At 39.7% G+C, this 19,010-nt stretch overlaps 1 protein-coding gene across 1 annotated transcript in view; it reads right to left on the minus strand.

The window, feature by feature from the left end:
- Positions 1–19,010, minus strand: part of ARG2 (arginase 2) — a 25,894-nt gene that overhangs the window by 3,249 nt on the left and 3,635 nt on the right. The window contains 3 exon segments of the mRNA XM_009883505.1: positions 2–51; positions 4,510–4,669; positions 5,550–5,727. Coding sequence (XP_009881807.1) covers positions 2–51; positions 4,510–4,669; positions 5,550–5,727 — 388 coding nt within the window.

Here is a 19,010-nt window from a genome sequence, read left to right on the forward strand (position 1 = left end):
AGATGCTGAAAGGCAGGGCTTTAGCCAGGAAAAGCCAGGAAGCTGTGGTACCTGCAAGGAAAGGCTTGGTGTTAGGCTTGTTTAATGATATGTATAACGAAATTGCATCAGTGAATGGAAGGGGGAATGATAAGAAACTAGATACCCAGATGTAGATCACTTAGCATTACCATGAAATGTACTGTATGTGTAACCTACCCAGTACATCATACTTAAGTGGAAGAGTAAAAACCAAGGCACCTGTATCGTTTTAGGAGAATCACCAAAAAATCGTGCAAACTTTGTTGCAAAAACAACGGTAAAGATAGACAAATTAAAAGTGGGAAGTTAAAAAAAAAAAAAAAAGAAAGGCAAGACAAGAAGTGGGGCCTCCATGCTGGACTACATCATACTGTTTTTTAATGTAGACCTGAAGAAAGCAGGTCTAAGACAGCAAATGAAAGATGGCGAGATCATAATTTTTCAGCTTTGGTAATTACAGTAGTCCTGGTATGCAATCGTAAAGATCCTTCAGTTAGTAATATCTACTAATTTTAGGAGTGCTTTAAATTAACTCAAATTTGTCTTCCTGTCCCAGCTCTGAAATAAGCTACAGCCAACAGCTGTCAAGCAGCAAGAAGGCTTTGTTTCCCTCTTATACGTCTCACTTACTAATTATATTCTAGTTATATTTGGATTTGTTTTTAAAGGCTAACACCCATAGCTATATTTAATTACTTTGGAATTAAATAAGCACATATAAAAAAAAAAGTATTTGTTGCTCTGGGGGAGTGTGCTGAAACTTTTCTGCAGTCATTAATTCAGAAGAGAGAGAAATGAATTGGAGGCCACTAGGAAAAATAATTCAGGTCTCAGAAATGAAGCTGCATCTGCAAAGCCCGTCACCATACCATAGACTGAGCATAGGATTGATAATATTGTCAGATACTCTCTAGTATCAATGATTTAGTAGATTTTACTACTGCCATTCTTAATTATACCTCTTCCTCTTTAAATAATAAAAAAAAAAAGGAATGCTTTAACTTCATTTGACAGGCTCCGTTTTCACTTTGTCACAACAGAAAAGTAGTTGCTGATAGTAAAGCCAAACAGGCATCAGAAGAAGGTGCAGGCATTTTCATGGTAAATTACTAACAGCAGCTTATAAGTTTAGTTTAAGTGGTTCATGAGCCCTGACACTAATGCTTGGTTTGAGGAATGCCAGTCAAAGGATTATGTTTGCAAATATTTTCCCTTAAAATGACAAAATTAATTTTAAAAGTTTTTAAAAAACCCTAAAGTTCCACCTTGCCTTGAGTACCAAGCAGTGCTCCTGTGAGGCTAACTGGACAAACAAGTAGCAGCCGACAGCCCGTGATGGACTGTGCAAGCAACACCAGGGTTTGTTCTACAGCAGCCTGGTCAAATGCTTTGTTTTATTTCATAGCTAGATGCATCACTTTTGCACTTCATGTCATCTGCTACATGGGGACATTTAATTCAGTAGAGCATTGACCAAGCTTATTAGCCCTGGATACATCAGGGATTCTGAAAACAAGAGAGAGAACACCTAGACTGAGGGATGTGAAACAGCCCTGGGGCATTCTTGGCAGTTGTGCTAACTTAAGCAGTTGCTGCCACATTAGTCTCCCCTGTTATGTTTCACCAGGACAGCTGTTTGTAGGGTCATAAAATGACCGAAGGGTAGGTCTTGATGTGTCTCAAAAACTAACCAAGCAAAGAGACAGTGCTTCTGACTCAGTTCTCATGCAATCCCACAGAAGGTTACAGCAGCTAAACTGAGTTGCTGGTATGGGGTCAAGAACAGTCTAAACAGATTGTGCCACCAGGAGAGACGTATGTTACGCTACTACCTCTGTCCCATGTCCTCTTGATAGAGAACGAGGAACAAGATGCTGGAAGAGCAGTACCAGTTAGTAGAGATGGGCAATGAACCAGGAAGGTAAAATGTAATCATGGAGGCTATTTTGCTCTCTTTTTATACCCTCAAAGGAGCTGTTGTTTCTCTGTGGTTCTACAAAACAATCTAGAGAGGGAGCCAAGTGTTAAGTAGCCTTCCTGAGACTATTAGGTTGATGACCAAATCTTTGTCACCCAGAGAGACAGTTTGGTGGAATTATGGGAGTCCACCCAGAGAAGCATATGCACAGATGTGTCATGGTAGGAAGGGGTTGCTTAAAAAACAAGGATGGAAATACAGGGCTCATTACAAAATCTCTTCTGTTCTCTCAGACTGCTATGGTATGTACCCTTTGACATAACAGAAACCTCCTTGAGAAGCAAAGTGCAACTGGTTAGTTTGTCTATCGCTTTGAGAAAGAAGTACTGCTTAGCAGAGAGTAGGACTAGAGTAGCCTTCTTGCTGGTGGCAGTTTTAGGATTCAAAAAGAATCCTTGCAGAGCACTCAGGAGAGAAGGACAATAAAATTTTTTTGTCCTATTATCAATAAAACTACTGGAGGAGAGCGAGCCACACGCACCTGTTCACACATAAAGTTTCCCTCCAGTGAGTCAGATGTATAGCCAGACAAACTATTGTCAAAGGTACATTCTCCTACTGCTTAACAGCTGTTTAAAAGTTTATACTGTTTTAGAATGCTTCCTGTACCAGGAGGGCAGATATTTTCCTCCCTCTAAACAGGAATACAATATGGTAAGAAAACCCTCTAAATGAGTACGTGCCTTTGTGTAGCTGCAAATACAGGTTGAGGGGTTTGTGTCAGATGTTTCTACAGAGGCTTCCTGACAGCTACAATTTAGGTGGGCTTGTCATGAGCCCTCTATGCCAGCACCATACCTGACTTACTCACCTCTAAATGTAGCCTAATCTTACTCTTTCTTCCCTACTGCTGCTGGCAAGAGTCCTGCTCCCCCATTGACCCCACAGAGCTCAAAGTCATCTTTTAGTAGCTCTCAAAAAAACCCCAAACCTTAAAGGAACCACACTGCTTTTCTGTGCTGCTCAAGAACCAGAGCCCAGCAGACCAGAAATCCACAATGTATACAGAAGAAGCCAATTAAATACTTTTGTCTGACTGACAAAAGAGGAAAGCAGCATACCTTATTCTGCCTTTCTCCTCCTTCCTCAGCTATCAAAGAACTTTGTTTTGTTCTGTTCTCACCAAGACATAAACTGTTCACCTTAGGTGAGCTCCAAAATTCACAAAATTTCCTGTTGCTCTTCCTATCTCTCCTGCAGAAGTCGGTGTGAGTGCAAAAAATATCACCCCCTTTGAATTACAGGCAAGAAACTAGAAATACAGTAATCTTTTATAACTTTCACATGTCCTGGGGGTATTTCAAGAAGCCCCATTAATTTTGCATTACCTCGGGAATTCTAGCATGTTTGCAGAGACCATACAAGAATTACCCAAAAGATGAAAGTATGTAAAAGCACAAAATTACTCTACTGACTCGTGTATGGAATTCATTCAAAAGAACTTGCAGGAGAAAAGCAGAAGAGCTTTACCAGGTGATAGCAATCTTGCTATGCTAAACAGGTACTAACACAATGAGATCTTCAATAGCCATAAAGGCGTTAAACATGCTTGATCTTACTTGGAAGAGGCATACTTCCACCAACGCAGCACCCCCAAAATTTATCAGAGAAAAAACAAATCTAAACGAAGTGACTAGCTGTGTAAAGTGCCAGAATAAAAGTCAGGTTTTCTGCAGCTTCAGCAGAAGCAGGTTGTCCTATCTAAGTTCAAAGGCCTCAGCTATTAACAATGCACAAGCTGCCACTGTAGATGCTACAGGTACCGGCACAGGGAGATACAGTCCACAGCTAAGCCAAAAAGGATCTGTAGGCCTTTGGTCAACCTACAATCTTGACAGTAGCAAAAACTGGCCATGTGCGTTCCATGTGCCCCCATAAACAGCTCTTTTTGATAATCTGACCTCTTGCCACAACAAAGACTTACCTCTTTAAAAGCACCCTGTAAGCAGGTACAGCTGTTCTGATTTGTAATATTTGCCAACGGAGCCAACATCAAAGCAGCCAGTTAGGAGAGATCATGCGGGAGCAGCCCCCAAGGTTGTCAGAACACGGAAGAGCCAAACTAAGAAGAAGCGTGCAAGGTATGCAGGAACCAGCTGTCCCTGGAGGTGAGCTCAGCACAACTCTCACAGGCTGCGCTGGGGGGAGGTTCCCTCTTTTGCTCAGTTGGTAGAAATGCTGCTGGTGCACAGCCTCAGCGCCAGCTCCACTCATGGGAATATGCTATGTACAGCTTGTGTGACCTCTTGCTTACCATACAACCCACAAGGGTGCTAACACAAAGAAAAGCTTTTTCTCATTCGTGTTTCTAAGTGTGCGTGTATCTGTATCTACGTGTGTGTATGCATGTGTATATATATGTCCATGTATACACACACAATACATGTTTTTGTTTGTAGTCATATAAAAAAGGTCTGCATTTGTAGCAGATAAGAAAGCACCTCACACCAGAAAAAGCAAAATGCTCTGAGGATTTCAATGTAGGCTAACTGTACAAGCAAGATACTTACTTTATCTTGAAGCTCTCTCAAGAGAAACGAGAGAGGTTGTCCATGGAGGTTTCCAGACTGAGTTGTGAGAGGGGTGTTGATATCAGCATGTGCATCCACCCAGATCACACCAAGGTGTGGACACTGCCGTGCATGGCCACTGACAGAACCAAGTGCCAAGCTGGAAGTACAGCAGCAAAGTCTTTAGTCACCATTTCTCCCTCAGAACAACTACAAGGACAATGGGAAGTCTCTGCAACTTCAGTCAGCAACGTTGCCATGTTTCAACACAGACATCTGTGACAATAAAGGGTGCATCTGATACAAACTGCATGGCATGCCACTATCATGATTCCAGGAGACTCCAAGTAACTCTACAGGACTATACTAGTACTGACAGATGAGAAAGAGCTCTTCTCTCCCCACTGTCACTCTTCCCACACTCGAATCTTCACCTGTTCTAGCTCCAAATGATCTCTTAGAAAATCTAGTGTGGTCACTCATCAGTTCTGCTCTTCACCCATTTTTGATTCCAGTCATGCCACCCACCCCCACAATTCATTCTTACATGCCCTGCCTTCTTTAACCAATTCTCAGACCAAAGGTTAGCAGAAAAGAGAAGAGAGAGTTTCACATGTTATTATATATATTACAAAATGGTCTGTGTGCAGGTATTACAAACCCATCCTAAGAGTTAACATCCTGAGAGTTGAGGGGCAAAAGAGACACAACGACACATCACTAAACAGCAATAAAGAAACCATAACAGTTCTTGAAGGGACCTGATCACACAAGCTTTCCCAAACATAAAAACCTCATTTGTATGTCTGCAGATCACAGAACAATCTGGAACTACGCAGTACTGTCTTAGAAGATCAGGTTTTTGTAGCTGTGTTCCACCCTAAAAGCCCCAGCAGTAAAATCAAAATGCTGCTACCCTATGGTATTGCCAGGAAATGACCCCAAGTTGTTCTCACCATCCCCTTATTTTTTAATTAAATGCTTACACTCCAAGTGTCAACCTGCAGCATGCACCACTAATTGCTTCTAGTTTAGCTCACCTGTGATCACCTCCTATAGTCACACAGCTGTGTCCAGCAGCTACCGCTCTGCTTACAGCATCAGCCAGTACCTGGCTGGCTAAACCCACTGACCGTGGATATAAAATCAGGTTGTTGTACAGTTCATCATTGGGAACTTGAGTGAAATTCAAATCTCCAAAGTCGTACACTTGGCATCCTGGAAACAGCAACAAAAGGAGAAGGTGAGTTATTAAGCACCCAGAGAAATATTCAAAATATGGTCCTCTCAGAAAACCAGTTGGGCAAGTACTAAAGGAATAACAGGAAGGGATTGGATTCATTTGACTATTTGCATGCCCTTGCAAACAGTCTCACAACTTTACGGCTTAAAAAGCTTAAGATAGTATTGTCACTTTAATGTAGTGATGAGAAGACAATTATAGAAAGTCACCTAGAAAAATGGTTTGGGTTTTTTTTAATTATTTCCTGTTAATTTTAACATGAAAAGTACAGTTTGAATTGCAATCTTCTTTCCCAATTACACAGATTGTATACAGCCTTAAATGAGTTCAGTTGCTCAAAGATGCTTATGACTACACTTTTCACTAACAATATCCGAGTCCTAACAGTTATTTTCCATTTTCAAACCCCACAAGAATCCACACACAAAAGTGCCAGGTTACCAATAACGGAAATTTTCTTACAGTACTTCCAGGCAACTCCACGGAGGATGCACTAGTGTTTTGTAAGGGAACCTGCCCATTTTCTCAATGCAAGATGTTCTAAAAGACATTTTAATTCTGAGGCTTTGACCCCCACCCTCTTCAAGATCCTACCATTGCCAGTTACAACTAAACTGGCTGTTAAAGCCTGACAACATTCTGGGTTTGAGACTCAGCCTTTCCTAAAATGTATTTCTGTCTAATTACCCTGAAAAGTAGTCACTTCACAGACTAGGAAACAAGGGAACATTTTTGAGTGCTGTTTCCCTTCCTCCACCCAACTAGGAGCATATTCATTAGTTAACTGCATTTAAAGTTTAATTCTCTTTCATACACATTATAAACCTTATCCTTAGCAGCTGTGCTGTCTGATACTACGTGCCTTCTTAACAGTCATTTAGATACCAAAATTTCTAATAGTATTTCACAGAGCCTCTCAGTTTCTGATAGGCCTGTTGCTGCAGGCACCAATAAAGACTGTAAAGGCCCCAAGGTATTTGCGGCTACACCAATAGTGGCTTAATAAGTCAAGCCCACCCTGAATATTAGTCATGCCTGTCCTATTTGTTCCTCAGAATCACTAGTCTGTGTGCCTTTCAAAGCATCCAGACTACAACTTGACATTCTGCCCTTAGCCATCTAACAGGGCAATTTGAAGAATTAAGGTAGGCAAATCAACATGAAGAAAGAGCCCACTTGGGGCTCTGGGTTTCCTGCTTACATTTCCATTAAGCCATTAGTCTAATGTCTAGGAAACAGGCTCTGTGAATTTACTTGGTGGAAAAAAAGTGTAAAAGTAGCATTGAGAAAAACATGACTTTATTATAATTTCAAAAGGAGTTCTGACTAGCGAAAAGAATGAAGGAAAATGGTTGCCTAACTTGGGGGAATTAGATGGCTGGGCCTATTGGCAAGCATACTTATTATAGCAGGGACATAGACGGACATATGTCAGGGTATTTGCTAGGAGAGGATGTGTCAGCTGAACACAGCTACTTGACCAAGGATGAAATAAATGTAGTTTTGGCAACTGTGAGAAAACACATTATCTGAAGAAACTTAAAGCAGTAAGCAGGACCAGGACATACCACTCCCTGGTTTTCAAAAGGCACTACAGGCACACAACAGCATTTTTTGCCCCACCTTAGGCAATGCCTAATTAGCCAGCACTATGATGGCTCTGGAATTTTAAGCCCCTTTTGTTCAGATTTGAATGTGCTATCTGATCTCCCTTGTGACCACTACTGTTTTGGTTTTTTTTTGTTTGTTTGTTTGTTTTGTTTTGTTTTTTTTTTTTTACCCTCTGCTTCATCCTGTTTCCCTGCAGAATTGGAAGAGTTAGGAGTTCCAAGATGTCCAATGAATGTCAATTTTTAATTTTTTTTTAATTGTGTCTTCCTGCAAGGCACCTTCTCACACACATGCACACTGCTACACACTGCAGTATTTCAGGGTTTGATGAAAATACATGAGTGTGCCCAAGAGACAAGTTTTGGAAGTAAGACTCCAAGACATTGCATCATTCAATAGGTATCAAGAGCTTTCAGAGACACTGTACAAGTTAATAATACCTTTGATCTAATATCTCTGACATCTGCAGTTGGGAGCTGTGTACAATGACTTACACATTGCAGGACAGCACATTACACAATGGAAGAAAGTACTGCTACTTATGTTTTGTTCTCTTACAGGGGACACAAGCACACCACAAGTATTTCTACCCATTAAAGGATGAAAAAGAATGAACAGAAGTTATATCACAAAGCTGTATCTTTAGATCAGTGTAAAACCCAAGAACCAACCATGCCATCTTTCACAGCACTTTACAGAATCAGTTAAGATTCTTCAGGTTATGCTCAAGGCAAATAGCAGATTCTAGGAAGTATGTTTAGAGAAGTATCCCTTGTGTTCAAGAGTTTTTCTTCCTTACCCTGCCCTCCTCCCAGTCCCCATTTGTAAGGCAAAAAGACTTGGTTCAACTTCTGAATAAAAGAGCCATTTGTTGTTTACAATCACATCAGGTTCATGCAGTTTACACTGTGGGGAGGGTACAGTTGGATGGACAGACACACTTTTGGGATCTTGTCCACCTTTTGGACAAATGGTACTCATATCTCCTGCATTAAAATGCCTCTCTGGTTATTTAATATATAAAAAAGCCTAATCTCTATTAAAGACAATCGATGCCTTCAGTTTTTGTTACTAGCTTCAAAGTTTGTTTTTCAGACAGAGTTCATAAACCTTGTAGCTGCTTCTTTTCTCAGCTTTGTGCTTTCCTCTTATTTAGGCCCTGTTTTTATGTGCTTGCAGAGGCTAGCTCAAGTTTCCCAGGGCAATATGAATGTTTTCAGCCAACGAGCCAATGGCTACCTGATTAAGATACAGTTAATCTTAGAAGTACACCCTAATCCAATCCTCAAACATTGATATCTTTTCTTCCTACTATTTTTTATTTGTGCCTAAAGTTTTGAAAGATATGATTAAATGACCTTAGGGTAAAAGGGAGGTTTAGCAACTAGACAGTACACACACAAATATTAAAGAGATTAAATCAACATGTACATTTGTCTTAATGCTTACTGAACAGCAAAGAATTTGTCAAATCATTAAAGTAATTATTGATGTATTTTCTTAGCTCCTATATAGAGCCTCAGATATTAGTCTAATACTTGAAGACCTGAATTGTCTTCCATTTCATATGCCTGCTTGCACATAGTTTTGCTTTAAAGACATTAAAAAACTAGATCTTTTCAACTATGTTGTTTTGCCCAACGTAGTAATCACTCTATGGATAGACATGCTGTAGTGCAGTACAGTCTGGTGGATCTTGCTGTTATTTGGCCATTAGTGAAATATTTATATGATCTACCACACCAAACAACATGCATGCACTTTCTTTGGTAGCTGGGCACTCCATTTTAAGGTATAATAGCTATAAACAAACAGCTTTTTAAATCAGCACAGAAAGTTAACATGAAGAATATATATGGGCATATTTTAAAAGGCAGTAGATCCAATTTCAGAAAACTAGGAAAAGATGTGGACAGATAAGAAAGCCAGATCCCATACATTCATTAGAAACCACAGTATCCACACCATTTGCCAGTGCAACAGATCAGGTCTAGCTGGGATTGAAGTTCTTTTTAACTGAAACGGTACCATAAAGTACTTACGGACTAAATACCACAGACATTTTGCTTGTAACTAAATAATAGGAAATTAAATATGATCAAAAGAAGTCTTTTGTTCCACTTCCAAGCTCTAACAGAAATTACACTCAAATGAAAAATATATTCTGTTTTATTCATTAGTCAATTATCAACAGCACAGAAAATTTACAACAACCAAGCTCATACAAGTCAACTCCATCAGCACTCTGGCTCAAGGGGAGATCACTTTTGAAGTGAGGAAAACAAAAACCAGGCTTGATTCATTTATTTCTGTTACAGGAGCTTGAAAGAGATATGATGGCAATAAAAGTGTCAATCTGAATACTAACACACAGTATAGTTACATAAATAATATACATATATGAACAACAGTCCTCCTGTTATTATGAATGATTAGTGTGTAAAGGCAGCACACATCTCTTCTACAGCTTAGGAGTGCAATCTTCAGTGGTTCAATGCCCTGCTCTGACATACTTTCATTAACAGGGCTGCTTGGGGACACGTTTCATCCAAAAAATGAATAGATTAGCTTGAAGTAGTTTGTACAGTAGACCTTTCCTAGGTCAACTTCTTTTGACAAGAACAGGTTAGGGAAGCGTCACATCACATTGGCATTCAACCAGCAGACCACTGGATAGAAGGCAGTTGTTTCTTCAGCCTGCACAGCCAGAACCAGAACTTTACCTACATGTGGTAAAGCAAATCAGCATTTTTTTATAATTAGGAGTTTAACTTATACTTAGGAAAAAAAGTTAAAAAGAATTAATTAAAATTAAGAACACACTTCACAAAAAGTTTCCTGCATGCCTTTTCAAATAAGCTATTAATGTAGCACTTAAGCATCATTGGGTTGAGCCTATAACTGGAACAAAAGATGTCCTTTAGCAAGCTACACGACAATGGTAACATTAATTTCCTATCATCTTAAGCAAAATACAGTCCATTTATTCAGTACCCACAAGTAGGCAGCAGTTCCTATAGTTAAGTCATTTCTCAGCACTGATTTAGAGAAAATTTTCTTCTGTAAAAGCAGGTGGCTTCTAAGTCTGGGGGCATTTAACTGGAAAACACCTGGGCAGCAGCAGGGAAAGCCTCCCTCACATCCCCCTCTACTGCACCAGAGCCAGAAGCAGCAATCTGATAGCAGGAGATTCAACTTTAAAAATCCAGGCTCGCTGTTGACAGCACCCAATGGCATGCTACTATAACAATTGTAACAGCTCTCCCAGGCAGCACACAGGAATTGGAACAAAAGCACATGGAACATGAGATAGACGTGATCTCCTTACACTGCATATTTGTGAACTAGAGGTAAAAAAAACACCCCTAAGTTAATGAGAAAATTAAGTCTTTCCTCTTCTGGGTTTCCAGACCCTGCTGACTAGATCTTACTTCATACTATCTGTTATACAAAACCACTCATATGAAAGCATCACTCCTGCAAACTGTCTTCTCAGAGTACAGCCCATTTAGTGAATCACCACAGACACAAAAAGGTGTTTCAGGACACAATGAGTATTATGAACAATGTTTACAGACTAATTTAACATTTTTCTTCCTATGAACAAAAAGGACAAGCTGTTACCATCCTTCTTTTCAGTATAAGCTCATTGGCTTATGGTACGGACTTTGTAATCCTTTCTCAGAGACACTGAGAAAGAGTTGCACAAGAGCAAACAAATGACTCAATTCATTATGACCAGTGCATTCTGTGCATAATAAACAAGTGAATTGCATACTTTTAGTTTTACATGAATATGAAATTACGCTAGCAAGGTTCCCATTACAAGAGATAGGCTTCAGCAGCCTAATTTAATCATAAGAGTCTTGCTTGCAAGTTCATTACACAGTGTCTAATTCTCTTTAAACTGAATAGGTATCTGTTGGAAGAAATCTCTTAGATACAGACATTTGATTGCTCAACAGGTTTCTGCCAGCTCTAAAATTTCACTTCCTAAAAGGCAAGTTCATGTAATTTCTACTCTGCTTTTTGGACTTTTGAAAGGTCTGGCTTAAGACGAAGTTTCTGTATCTGTACCTATTCAGAAGGCTTCACAGAATGGTTTGGGTTGAATAATCTAGTTCCCCCATGGGCAGGGACACCTTCCACTAGACCAAGTTGCTCAAGGCCACATCCAGCCTGGCCTTGAACACTTCCAGGGGCAGGGCATCCACAGCTTCCCTGGGCAACCTGTGCCAGTACCTCACCATCCTCTGAGTGAAACATTTCTTCCTAATATCTAACCGACCCTCTTTCAGTTTAAAGCCATTACACCTCATCCTATTGCTACACTTGCCGATAAAGAGTCCCTTCCTATCTTTCCTGTAGGCCTCCTTTAACTACTGGAAGGCTCTATAAGCTCATACAATAGCAACAAGCAAACTTAAGTCCAATTGCTACTTCAAGTGTGTGGTCTCAAGTTGTCCCTTGCATAAAATGAGACAAGAAATATTTTCTGCCAACACCAAATCAAGCAGCCACCTCATTTCCCTTTTATAACCTTTTATAACTTTAATCTCTTATGAAATCCAGCGTGCTTGACCTGAAGAGGTCTCCAAAAACGTCAGTATCAGGTGTTGGGAAACATTTGCACTGTGGCTTGCATCAGAGAGGAGACAAAGGTGCAGCTATTGCGGTCTGCCACTCCACCAACAAACTCTGCACAAGTTCTAATACCCTTCAAATAAGCTTAACCTAGAAACAGTTCCCAACAGCAAGAACATAAGTAGGCACTTACAGCCATAGGAAGTCATAATACTAAAACAGCTCTCCTCAACAAGCACCTTGTGCTTTAGATTGTCACAGAAGTAAGCAATTATTGATATTTGTTAACCCAGACAGCTGACACTTGGAAAAAAGGGAGAGCAGAATATATCAGATTACTGTAAATTCTCTCCCTCCCCCTTACCAGCTGCAAGAAACTAACATCAGACCAGCTCACTTTTTCATATACAAATGAAAGATCTGATATTAATTTTTTTTATTTGATTGCAGTGCCTTATTCCCTGCTTTTCACCAGCTGGTTTTACAACAAAAACTTCCACCTTCCATCCAAAAAGAATCCTCTGTACCATATTCACATAAGCACATACCTGCCATAGGTATCTTGGTCTTGTGAGTCCACAATGAGAGACAGAATTAAAGTTTCAAATGAGAAAGTAATAACTGATCCTGTGCACCATAAAGCACATTAAAATTCAAGTCATTACCTAATTTTTCCCTCTGTTATCTCCCTTTGTGCCCCTCCCCAGTAACTCCTCTCCAACACCATTTACAGTAAAAGAACTAAAACAGCATGTGATCTGAACTTATTCCAATCCAGAGATAATGGGTATAGAAATTCAGCTAAGTGATGTATTAAAACTAATTTTACAATATAAAAATATAAAGGATGAAGGGCATCACCATAAACCCAGAGACAGACAAAACCCTCAAGAGCTCTGTTCTTTGGTCCTTGAATCTAATCTCCCTTTATTGAAAGATTATGAAGAAATAATCAATTCATGTTTCCTGATCTGCATCAGCAGAGCTTATTTTATGTGTATTTAAACTAAACTGATATAAGGAACAATTACAATTAAACACCAAGTGAACCTTACTCCAAATTAACAAAGTTTCTTTTAAAGCCAACTTCATGGATAATGCGCAACCTGGAATATGCACCAGCCAAATGGGAGAGGAAAAAAACCAAACAAACATCAAATCAATGACTGACACAAAGCTCTGCATTCTGAAGCAAGAACAAGCAGATCGTGTCTTCCATCAGCGTGGAGAGAGGAAGAGAATCAGAACTGACCTACTGCAAAGAATGCTCTGACACCATGTACTTTCACTGTTGGCATTTTTCTAGTAATTTCTAAGGCTGGTTGTAATCATGCAAATATCAAAGTGTACAACATTCAAAAGGATAAATGATGACTGCTGTCAGAGCACACTCCCCCACTTCTAGGAGTTTAGCCTCCCATGCTCAAGAAAACCTAGCCAGTGAGGTCTGTTGAGAAGCAGCAACCTAGAAACAGCCTCAGTGGAGGCCTCCCCAAAAGAGCTCTCTTCCAAAGCCTCAGCAGGGCTCCTTCTGCCTGCCTAGTTATCAGAGTCAGCTCCTGGCTGCCTTCCCTCATGGAGCAGAGCAGCACCTCCCCTTGATGCATTCTGACAACTGGCATAATTTCAAAGACTCACCACAAATGCCAGTTACAACCAGTCCATTTCACTGTGCTATGATTTTTGTCAAACCACTGGTCTTTGAAGCTAACCAATCATGGCTAACCAACATTTGAGAGTTAAACAAGAATAACAGTCTCTTGGATCTCTATCTCTGTATAAACAAAAAGAGGTCATTTATTCTAGTTCTGGAAATAAGCTGCAGTACTACATCATAAGCATATTTTACTGATTTTATCAAACAAAGGTGTTTGTGCATGCCTAAAGGAAAGAAAGGAAGAAGAGGACTGTTATTTACCTGTTCTGTTTCAGGGAAAAAAAGTCAGGGAGGGTGCGCCTGGGTAAAAAAAGGGGTATTTCCATTTCTCCTTTGTAGGGTTGAAGACTTAGCGTTAGTCTAACAACTTCATGCTATATCCTAACTGATTTTTTTCTGAGAATGTTCCTAGCAAATTAATAAACTTAGCTTTAACAGTACTGATAATAAACGTGATCAGAAAACCCGTCTACAGTAGCATTTCTCATCTCAACAATGTGGAGATTTAACTAAACAAAACGCTGCTTACAATGCCAGCAGTTATTGAAAAATCTTGTCTGTCTCCCATTTCAACTTTATCAACAGCAGAAAGTGTGAGGAAGGAGGCTAAAAGAGACAGATCTCGATGTTATCTATACAATAAATTTAGACTTTATTGGAATTCTACAGATTAGAGATATTTGACTGGCTCTACTAAACTAGAAAGTTTTAAAAAGTTTAAGATGCTGAGCTTTGAAGACAAACAATTGAAGTAAGAGCTAGTGCAAAGCTAAACTAAACTCTAACCCAAGAATACTGAAGTCCTGACAGATCTTGTTTCTAACTTAAATGGATCTTAGTCAAACTAGTTTGTAAGTCCAATCTTAATTGAAATACAGGGCAAGCAGAACGGTGCAGGTGCACTTCAGAGTCTTCAGGGATATAAGCAACTCTTTAAACACATTTACTGGATAAGCTGATGAAAATTATGTTCCCAACACCGCAGCTGTAACTCTTGCCAGTCCACATCTGCTGAACCCCAGCACCAGTGCATGCCTTGGTACATAAAAGACTATTTATCTTGCTCTTAAACTCTTCACCCAAGAAGATTTGGTGGAAAAAGAATAGATACATGTAGAAGAAGCTGCTTCATGATTTATTGTTAAGACAGAAGCTAACCACATGAGCAATATCAGTGAGACAGCAAAGTTGAATTGCTGTTTTTGGCAGCACACGTCAGTAGGAGTCCAATGGTTTTAGGCAAAGCAAGAGCATATCTCCAGTCACATGGGGATTAGCAGCTCCATTCCTCTTTTAGAGGGGGTTACTCCTTTATAAGTCGCTACACTGACCTCCTGAATCCTATTACTGAAGAGCTTTGTTCCAGTCAAACAAAATAATAGTATATGACGGTCATTCCCTTTGAGAAATCTAGCTCTACTTCTGTCTGTAAGCCACGTCTCTGCAGTCCACTAACTTGTCAAACCAGCAACTCAGATCTTAATTTTGTTAATCAGTTCTAGAGTAATCCAAACCCAAGTTTGACTAAACTCAGCCACATCCAGCTCTAAATACAGAAAGAAAAAAAAAAAAGAAAGAACGGACATCAACAACAGTCACCACACAAGAATGAATACATGGGAAGAGTTTTATACTAAAGTTGTTCCCACGTTAGCACCAGCAGAGGTGCTCTAAGTCACCCCAAGGGCTACAGTAATTAACACAACAGCTATTATTACTTATAAAAATCTGAGAATGGTCCTTCTCTCCTTGAAGGAAGAGGACTAGGCAACACTGTGGATTTAAGTTTGATCAGATTCTCTGCTTAATCTACAGCAAACAGGAGATGTCCAAGAAATTTTCACTTTAAATAATTTCATACTTTGCATCTTCTACAGCTTAAATCAAGTACATCTGTCACCTACTTTCCCCACTCCTTCCCACTGAAGGTCCAAGAGCCTCCAGATATTGCACTCATTTCTTTTTACTGCCAGAACAATACACAGCCCTGCAAGCTTTGTACCCTCGCCTCCCCCATGCCAGGGAGTTCTTGCTATCTATTTTCATAGAGCACTTTTACTTCTTTGGCAAGATGGAAGAGTTCTTTAAGGTCTTAATATTTTAGTTTCCCTTAGGGTAAGAAGCAAAGCCAAAAGACAAACATCACTAAAGTGAATAAAAAGCCCCACAGGCTTAGTCAGTTATATTTTAAATTATCCCTGCTACAGACTTGCACACCCACTGTTTTTGGTTTGGGAGCTGGACTCCTGCTACATTAACTCCTCTCCTGAGTACACCTCAAGCTACTAGCAACACATAGCAGTGTTCTCTCTGCTTCTAACAAGAAGGATGAAAGTCAAGTTAGTGGCTCAGATTAGTCTCTGACAGTCTGGTACAGACTAGTGATACCATCTGCCTCTGAGCTCCCTCCTCATATTTCAGGCTAAGCATAAACAAGCTGTTCATAGGCAGTCATCAATTTAGGCAGCCGAGAATTTATCGTACGATGTAGGTATAGTCAGTCTCTTTCAAGAGCGGGAATCCTCTCCCCCAGAAAAACAGAAAATGGAATAGCAGCTCAGGACACTGCAAATAGTATTATCGAAGAACAGAAATTGGGATAGGGTGAAAGGAACAATAAAATTCCCTCACAAAGATACCAGTGAAAGCAAAATGCAAAACAGTGAAAAAGAAGGAAACAAAGGTCTAGTGTTCTCACTGACTCTGATGTGGCTTGAGCACTATCAATGGAAGTCATTAAGTCAGGCATACAAACATATGAAAAGCCATGTGGTTGTTTGCTATTCAAAGTAAATAAGTATATACATAAGACTAAAACAAACAAACACAGTGCATGCATCTTACTACCTGAACATTACATTTTAGAGGAGACTTCAGAGCATCTTCATTTTATGCAGGTCAAATTGAATTTGACTATACGAATGGAAAATGAATAAATCAAACTTTACAATTTCAGGCAAACAGAAGAATCTGATCACCAGAAATCTCTTCCACTTGAAACAAGTGAGGGCAATTTTATTTGAGTTACTGTTAATACAGAGTTTTCATTACAGGAACACTGCCTCTTTCCCCCCCATCTATACTTCCTTAGACTGCCCAGAATCCACCCTCACTCTTCTACTGGGAAGCATCATTCCACAGCTGGCCTCATGTGTGGTTACCAGCTTGTAATGACAAGGAAAATCATGTTTATAGCACTCTCTAAGATCCCAGTGGGGAATGGGAGCATGCAACAGCAAACAACACTCACACACAGACCCTACAAACACAAATGCTTCAGAAGTAACCAATACACACAGGAGAACAGAAGCCCTATATCTTAGATAAATGTTATTTCTTTTTAAAGGAGAAACCTGGTCTGCTGCAGTATTATTTACCTGCTCCTGGAAAACAAGTAACAAGGTTCCATGAACACTATTAATTCTTCTAACATAACAGATAAATAAAATATCTGAGTTAATAATGAGAATAATACAGTTGCTCTATTGCCTTCTGCCATGTATGAGAAGAAAATTCAGTGTTAGAAAGCAACTTAAATTTTACTGCCAGCTCAGTGCACCACAGGAGTCCAAGCGATGACACTATTATCAGATTACAGGGAAAGCTATCCTGCCAGCTCTGGGAAGAAAAATAGTCAGCCTATACACAAAACCAATAATTTGTTAAGTTTCCACGAACAGATGTGCACAATACAAAAGGCTACATGGTAGTTTCCTCCTCAGTCTACCACCCTACCCTCAAGCAGATTGTCTTTGTAAGATAAACAACTCTGTGTATGCTGGTGACTGTCATTGTTTCAGGATGGGCCCTCACAACAGAACCTGCTACAATCCATGTGCCATCTGACCCTGTTCATAAGAGAGCTGCAGAGATTTAAGTAGCAATAAAGATCAACACTGACCAAAAAACCCACCCTACCCCAGTGGAAGAAGATGTCAGCAATAGGAAACAAACAACAGAGCCTTTAAAAATTGTAAGGGAACAGCAAGAAAATATCTCAGTGCGCATTATTGATTTATGAGTAATGAGTCCATAAGCAACTAAACAGTGAAAGTATTTTTTTACCTTCTGCTTATTTTTTTAATTCAGCTTGCTTCATTTCTATCCCCACAACTTTTTGTTACTGGAATTCAGAAAGGGCTTGTATCCTCCTTTCTACATACGTTCTCCAAGTTCCTATTGAAGTAAGCTTGTGTCATGCAAATGAGCTTTTTCTGTTGGTTTGTTGGGGTTTTTTTTCCCCCAAAAAAATTCTTACAAAATGGAAGTATTAGATCTGATCTACTTGAAAGAGAACCCCAATCCAGTATAGGATTGTTATTGACATAAACTGCTGCCTACAGTCTTGCCTACGATAACATATCCTCCTTTTAAGTCTGGTAGTTTAGTTTAAATTAGTTTAAAATAAACTCTAAGCACTCTAACATCCAGACCTGCTTTTATTCCAGTATATAAGACCTCTTTTAGACACCCTCCTCTATGTTCATAGAGCCTATAGATCATGCTCACTAGAATTCAAATACTACCAAGGATGGCATACATCTCAAGTTCGCACAAAACATGACAGGAAAGAGTCTACTTATTTGACTGCAAATTGTACTTTTCAGCTTGTGAATCACAACATATGCAGGATAACCGTGCACAGAACAATAGCTTGTTTTAAAGGTCTTATAATTCAGCATGAATTTGTTAGAGGGTTATTAAGCAATTATGTTTCCTCTTCATGCATCTAAAGTCCACTAACACTAATCACACACAGAGCAGATAATGTAGTTCTGCAGTCCACTCCTGCAATCCACACCCGTCATGCAGTTTTCCATAATGCTTTTTAAATTAAAGATTCCCTGAGACAGAATTCAGCTTTACAAGTTTCTATCACTCATGTCCCGTTTCTAATAACTGTGATGCATTTTCTGCAGTTCTCAGGTTGTAAAAGCAATAGATGCGAGAAACTGAAACACAAACAAGGGCATGGATTTGCTTAAATACCAGTAGCAGTAACAGGGAGGAGACCAGGAACTTTCCATTCAAGGTGCTATTTGCAAGTGCTTTCAAAGCAAAGCTTCAGACAAGACCTCATACAAAAATCTAAGGATTTTTCCAGAAAGTTCTAACTTTCATGAGTTGAAAGCACACAAGTATTTTCGAAACAAAGTAAGTAGCTGATAATGAAATGGAAAAAGAAAACACATAATGTGACAAATCGAGGAACATAGTCAAGGGTATTACTTGACTGGATACACTGACTGCACATAACGTTTTACATGGCCTCACATTTCTCTAGCTTCCCTTAAGTCAACACGAGAACAGGACACATGCAATATGCCAATAAAGCGCTCAGTGTGCCAAGACAGAAGATACACGGGTACGCCCGGCTGTTTCTGGGAAGCCGGAGAAGGCCGCAGC

The sequence above is a fragment of the Charadrius vociferus genome, unplaced genomic scaffold, assembly GCF_000708025.1.
Source record: "Charadrius vociferus isolate BGI_N301 unplaced genomic scaffold, ASM70802v2 scaffold34, whole genome shotgun sequence".
In the NCBI taxonomy this organism is placed as follows: Eukaryota; Metazoa; Chordata; class Aves; order Charadriiformes; family Charadriidae; genus Charadrius; species Charadrius vociferus.